The sequence below is a fragment of the Buceros rhinoceros genome, unplaced genomic scaffold (genome assembly GCF_000710305.1).
Source record: "Buceros rhinoceros silvestris isolate BGI_N320 unplaced genomic scaffold, ASM71030v1 scaffold34277, whole genome shotgun sequence".
Taxonomy (NCBI): domain Eukaryota; kingdom Metazoa; phylum Chordata; class Aves; order Bucerotiformes; family Bucerotidae; genus Buceros; species Buceros rhinoceros.
Genome location: NW_010420956.1, coordinates 1 through 6,699, shown reverse-complemented (window position 1 = coordinate 6,699; position 6,699 = coordinate 1). Strand labels below are relative to the sequence as shown.

The 6,699-nt window shown below is 43.7% G+C and overlaps 1 protein-coding gene across 1 annotated transcript; it reads left to right on the top strand.

Annotated features, from left to right (window-relative positions):
• Positions 1-186: 186 nt before the first annotated feature.
• Positions 187-6,178, top strand: RBM34 (RNA binding motif protein 34; the record flags this gene model as incomplete). Its single annotated transcript, XM_010139500.1, has 9 exons — positions 187-325; positions 1,342-1,561; positions 2,151-2,210; positions 2,788-2,831; positions 3,322-3,405; positions 3,622-3,685; positions 3,787-3,829; positions 5,087-5,205; positions 5,870-6,178. Coding segments are annotated over 9 exons (1,082 nt in total), but the record flags the coding sequence as incomplete, so codon positions are not given.
• Between the last annotated feature and the right edge of the window lie 521 nt (positions 6,179-6,699).

Here is a 6,699-nt window from a genome sequence, read left to right as displayed (position 1 = left end):
CAGGGAGCCCCCGGGGCCGGAGGCGTGCGCGCCAGGGAGCGGGCGGGTGGAAGCAGCGCTTGGAGCGAGTGTTGGCCGCTCTTAGTGATGGGCGGGCCGAATAACGCGCAGTGCGTAAAGTAAGCTTGGGAGCGTCCCGGAATTTTGTTTTTCGAGTCAATGTCTTTTACTGCTTTCTAACGGAAGATAAGAAGAGGAGGCATACGGAAGTAGCGGCGGAGGGGGCAGAAGACCAAGGCGCATCTGTCGCACAGGAACCTCCTGTAAAAGCAAAGAAAGCCAGAAAGAAGGAACTTTCAAAAGCAGAGAGAAAATTGGCACACAGGTGAGTAGGTGGTAGCTTTTCATAGTAAAATTAAAAACATGATCTCGATTAATCATAAGATTATGATTCAGTGAAACAGTAAAGTTCTATTATTTGCCTTGAACCTTTAAGAAGATTATTTTTAAGTAAATTGTGACAATTTTCTGTAGCTTGCCCCAGAAGGCAGAAGATACTTCCAGCGTCTTGAAGGAAGTTGTAGGTCTGTGAAGTGTACAAGCCCTGTCAGACACCTGACAGGTCTGGGGCTGTAGATCTGGACAAAACGTTCTCTTTGGTGCAGGGTGATCCTCTGTGCAGCAGAGGTGCAGTCAGAGGAGCAGAGGTGGCTCCAGCAGGGGCGGGGTGCTGGACAGAGTTGGCTGTTCGCGTCAGGCTTGCCCTCTGCTGTGACACAGAGCGATTCTGTGACACTGCCCATGCTGCTCTCCGCACAGGGAAGTTTGGTTAGTGCAGTCTGGGTGATTGAGGATAACACCTGGTCCTCGCTCTGGCACTGTGTGCTATTGCATCTTCCACGCCTGTGACGCTTGTTTGTGATCTCGGTGTCGGTCGCCTTCCGGAGGCTTCTCCAGACCTCCTTCCTGCTCATGCTGATACGGCAGGCTTGGATAGATAGAGATTCATTAACACACGGGTGGATCCCGAAGGAACTTTTGTTCTGAGTGTCTTGGATGCTGTGAAGAATTAAATCTCTCCTCAGTTCTAGTGTGCAGAGGTGATTTTCTTTTTTTTCCATGAATTTTAATGGATATAAAATTCTTTAGTTCTGAATGCTTTATTACTCCTACTGAATAGTGGATGTGATGTCCTGCAGACAGCAAATAGTTTTGCATGTTATGGAATGGTCAGATGTGTTTGTTTAATGCATATTAAACAAAATAATGTATGAAATTTTCTGTTTAACATAATAATTTAAAATGTATGTTAGCAAATTTATCTTGGAGGCCTCCATTCTTTGGCCTTAAAAATTCCGTTTTTTTCCCATCAATCATAATTTCTTGTCTTTTTCTGCTAAGAGAGAGTGCTTTGGAGCAGGCAGATGAAGAGGAGGAACAAAAACTGCTTCAAATCAAAACGAAGCAAAAAGAAAGGGCTTCGCAGGCCATCACCAGAAGCGTTGTTCGTTCAGATACAGGCACTACTGTAAAACAACAGAAGGCAAAAAAGGTGGCTGATGAAACAGTGAACAGAAGGACGGTGTTTGTTGGAAACTTGCCTGTCGACTGTACCGTGCAGGTACGTGAGTGGATTCTGTCAGCTAAAGGGATGAAAAGAATCACAGGAGTCCTTAGCCGGAGGGGATGTTTCCTTCTGGGAAATCACACTTGTTTGTGACTGGAATTGCTCTGGGGGAAGCAAGAAAAAAAGCTCACTGTCAGAACCGTTGGAGGCAGCCTCTTCTGTTTTGCTGGAGTCAGGCTTTCTGCAGCAGCGGATGCAGTTGCTCGTCCTTCAGCAGAATTGGTTAGTTTATACTCCAGTGGAAAATGACTTAATAAATGAGAACTACAGTTACAAAGTCAGTCTGCTTCTAATTTTGAATGCAAATAATACTTCAGATTGTGGCATAATATACACTAGATTTACAGTTTTTTCCACAGTGGGGGTTACAAATTCAGTTCTGGCAATCTGTAGAGTAAGCAGCTGCCACAAGAAACACAGAAACAGTTACATAGTACTTGCATATTCTTTGTGGCCCTTTAACGGACCTTGTATAAGTCAAACAAAAGTAGTGTAAAAACAATCTTACTAATAAGAGTTTTTGTTGAATATTTATCACCAGCATGTAAAAATGTGTTGAATGTTTGTAATATTTTCTGTTTAGGCACTGAAGTCTCTCTTTAAAGGGTATGGACAAATAAAATCCATTCGATTCCGGTCTTTGGTAAGTTATTTCCTCTAATATTATAAAACAAAACTATTTTTCAATCTTAAATGGTAGTATTCATAAGGCTCATGTCTTCATTTCTTCACTAGTGGGTTTGGGTGTGTATTTTTTGCCATTAGAAGAAGCCTTTGAGATTTTACCACAGAGGCACCACAGATATATCTTTCCTTTCATGATGCTTTACACTTCGTGTAGCAGCAGTTGATAGTATCAGAGCTGTATTTTCTCTGGGAGAAGGGTGCCTTTATTATTGCTCATTTAGCTAAGCTGTTACTTGCCTGGTTTTAAATTACGGTAATAAAGACACACCGATTGTATGTCAGTGTGCTCTGTAAAATAGTTGAAGGTAACAGCCTTGGAACTCAAGAAACGTCACAGGTGAAGTCAAAGTGAGCTGTCTAACTCTAGGTCTTTCTAGATCATCCCTAGGAATAGCCAGTTCCATCATTTGCTCGCTGTACTGGCTGCATTGCTTTGGGTGGGAATGGTACCTGTTGGAGTTTGTCTTCAAGAACAGATATTTGAGATAAAGTGACGCTAGGCCCACTTAACTAAAGCTCTTTTTATCTTAAAGGTTCCAGCAGAAGATACTTTATCCAAAAAGTTAGCAGCAATAAAGTAGGTTCCTCTTGTGAATTTCATGCTTTGTTTTTCAAGGCAAAAATAATTTTTGAGTGTTGGTTGTTGCATGTTTGGCTATATTAAATTTTTTTATTTTGTATTTCTTTGACTTTTGAAATTACCCTTCTGTGTATGTAAGTTTTACTGATAAGTGAAAAAGAACTGTGTGCCTGCTATAGTAGTAATTAATTTTCGTGGGTTGCATTTCTTACATTTTAGGAAGGAGGAAGTTGCTAATAGTCTCTAATTTCTTTGGATATGTTTACGAGAGGAGGAGGCTTGATCACGGTGCATATGCAGGCGGTGTAAGATGCACAGTGAGACTCCCGTGGACGTAAGGGGCTGGCTTGGCCTGTCAGAAGAATGAAGTTGTTGTTGCTCTGCAGAGAACAGGCGGACGGATGTGTAGATGTGTTTAACAAGGAGTGCTTGCGCACCGCATGCCGTCAGAATTACTTAAACAATACATGTCTTTCTCATGTTCCAGGCATAAGGTGCACCCTAATGCGAAGTTCATTAATGCTTATGTTGTATTTAAGGAAGAATGTGATGCCATTAAGGCTCTGAATGAGTAAGTCTTAGTTTTGTTCCTCATTCCCCGTTGAAGAAGTAGATTTACAGAAAAATTGAAACTAAACCTACCTCCTCTGTTTTTTGTAAATGAGAATAATGTGTTTTTTCAAACTTAAAACTAAATTTGTTTTTGGAATAATGCTGTGCAGTGACCTTGCAAGTTCAGTAACGTGCTCACTTAATTCTTAAAACTTTTTGCTTTTGGCTGCAAAAGAAATGGAACAGAAATTGCTAGTGGGTTTCACATCAGAGTTGACATTGCATCAAAAAGCAATTTGGTAAGTAAGATGTGTGACTAAAAAGCCCCTTTTCTCTTTTTGTTGTGTTTTTTTTTCCTGTAAGTAATAACTTACTGTCTTCTATCCCTTGTTTTCTTTAGCATGACAATAAACGGTCTGTATTCTTGGGAAATCTCTCATATGGTGAGTTTAAAATGGATGGTTATGCATCGTTACTTAACGTTTCTGGAATACGTTGACATTAGGGGGGGTTTATTTATTGATATTTGGGGTAGCATGTTTAGGTAGCTAAGTACCTTTTGCTGCAATTGATTTTTTAATTAATTTAATTTTCAACTGAAGCACCTAAAGCAGTTGTAAATTTCTGGCAAGTTCTGCGGGTTGTTTTCGCTGTTGTAGCTAGAACTGCAAGCACTTTTAGTTTTTGTTGTCACTCGACGTTTTTTAAATAAATACGACTAAACCGCATAGGCCATAGCTTTCTGGACTGTTGAACGTGTACCAGTACCTGCTTGTGAACTACTTTCAAGTGATACATGGCGATGGCTTCTTGTTTTGATGCTGTCGGTGAGCCACCGGGTGAGCGGCTGTGTCCAGGCAGCTGTTGGCTGTTACCTGTGCGGAGGCGCTTACTGTATAGCTGAGGGTGGTGCTTCATGAATATGCAGCTGCTTCTGGGTAGGCTGAAGAGCAGCTAAAGGGACCACCATCAGATGTGGCCCTTATGAGGGTGTGAATGGCGTCCAGGCACTCGGGCCGAGCACTCTGCTTGGGGGTAGCGTGGGTGTGTATGTACACAGGATGAAGGCGCACCCCATGGCCTGACGCAGAGCCGGTTCTGTGCGCCACTGACAGTAACGCTGAGACAAACAGACTTCAGCCTGAAACTTGACCTGTCTGAAAATCCGGATGGGTGATAAATCGGGTTGTGGTGACATTACTAGTGCCTGTTGTGTAGCACTTGTGTCAGTACTGTATGCTCCTCTGTGCATCCTGCAGAAAAAACAGTTTGCACACTTGCAGTGCTCTGAAAAGGACTCCAGCAGCTTGAACCTTTCCGAGCACATCTAAGTCCCATTGCTGTAATTAAACCTGCGCTGTTAAATTCAGCCCCTCCCCTTAGCAGATCCACGGTTGTGTCTGTGTAAATGGGTTTACCGGGCTATGAAGCGTCTTTGCCTTCATTCTTTGTAGTTTACGTTTTACGCTTCAAAGCTAGAGAATGAGTTACTGTCAGAGTCAATGGGCCTTTATAAAGTCTGCGTTGTTTACCTTGCTGGAATTTTTCTGAACCACTGACCTGCGTATACTAGTGTATATGTTTAAATATATTTGTTTGTGTACCTGAATTGGCAAATAGAGAGTATTTGGCTTTGGGCCAGGCTTCTCATGCTGTGTGTCTGACTGAAGAGGCCCCGGTGTCACTGTGCTTGTTCGCAGACATCACTGACGACGCTGTGCGAGAACACTTTTCTGTCTGTGGAAGCGTGGTAGCAGTGCGAGTTGTGAGAGACAGAAGGACCGGCTTGGGTAAAGGCTTTGGCTACGTTCTTTTTGAGGTATGTGTGAGTGGCGCGCTTTAGGACATGGGGAATTCTTCACGGTCCGAATCAGGATTTGCCCTTAGAACTTGTAATTTTTCAGGATTTGTATGTGACGTTAAGTGGTCGTAGCATTGTTGTGTGTGTTCAGTGGAAGCAGTTGCAAAGCAAACTATTTTAGGTTCTGTACAAAGAAGAGCTGTAAAATGTTGGGGTGAAAGAAATGAACTTTAAGGAAATTAACTTTAAGGGGAAGGCCTATAGGAAGGGCAGATGAGTTTGGTTTGTAGAACTGTGACGTGCACCTGTTTTTCCTGTGTCAGAATATGAGTGGAATCCTTTCCTGCAGCTGGCTTCTTTATTGGCTCTCTGTTGTGGGTTCGGTACAACTTGTGTTCTCATGGCATCTTCCCAGCCACGTCTTCCCGGTATTATTTCCTGCAGCCCAGTACTGTTTTTTCCCCAGTTTCTCCTTCATCTCTCTGTGTCTCAGGGAAGCTGTTTTACAGCCCATTGTCAAGTGCGTGCTGAGCAGAGATGTTGAGTCATTCCATAAACAGGGCAGTTCCAGTGCTCTTCATTGTAAAATCCTGCTTACAGAAACTAAAGAAGGGCAACTCTTTAGTTGAAAGCAATCTGTTGGAAGTAACTCTCCTTTTAAACTGAACGTCTGTTCCTGTAGAACACGGACGCAGTACACCTTGCTCTGAAGCTCAACGAGTCTGTTCTGGTGGGAAGAAAGGTACGAGTGAAGCGCTGTGGAGAGAAGTGGAAAGCACCACAGAAAAGCCCAGATCGGTCTCGTGCTCCTAAGAACAGAGTTGATAGCACGTTAAAAAACAGAAGGTGCTCTGACGTTTCATTTGTCGGTGAGAAAGCAATCCCGTTGAAGAGCACTAAACCAAAAGGACTAAAAGCTACTCCCAGAAATAAAGCTGGGAAAAACAAACAGTCTTTTGATAAAAACAAAGCGCGCAAAAGTGTTCATTAGTGTAGCAAAGACTGATGCATACGGAAGTGTTGTGTCATAAACTTTTTTGATACAGCTGTTGTTCGTACTATTCATTCTCGGGTTTTGGCTTCTCCCAGAGGGCAGTTCAAGGTATGTGTCCGTGCCCTGGGTCGCTGGGCAGGCACTGTGTGGGTGCGTTTATGGCTCTGTCCCAGCACTGCGTCCAGCTGCAGGGGTTAACGAAGCTCCTTCTCTTCAGAATGCCTGCAGAAACCAGGGGCTTGTGTGCAGACAAAGTCAGCGATGACACGCAAATCATTACCGAGATAGCTGGGGATTTCTCAGAGTAAAAGCCGGTGTTAGAGACTGGGGAACAGCAGGCTCCAAGTACACGAAACTGCACTACAGCCGAGCAGTATCAGCACAACAGGATATAGCAGTACACACAAAACCGGTGTTGAGCTCGGTCCTTTCGGCAGCAGAAGGCCAGTGCTCCAGCGCCAGCTGCGTCGTGCCGGCCTTTCCAGGCCTTGCAGCTGGCAGGTCTCTCTTGGCGGGGC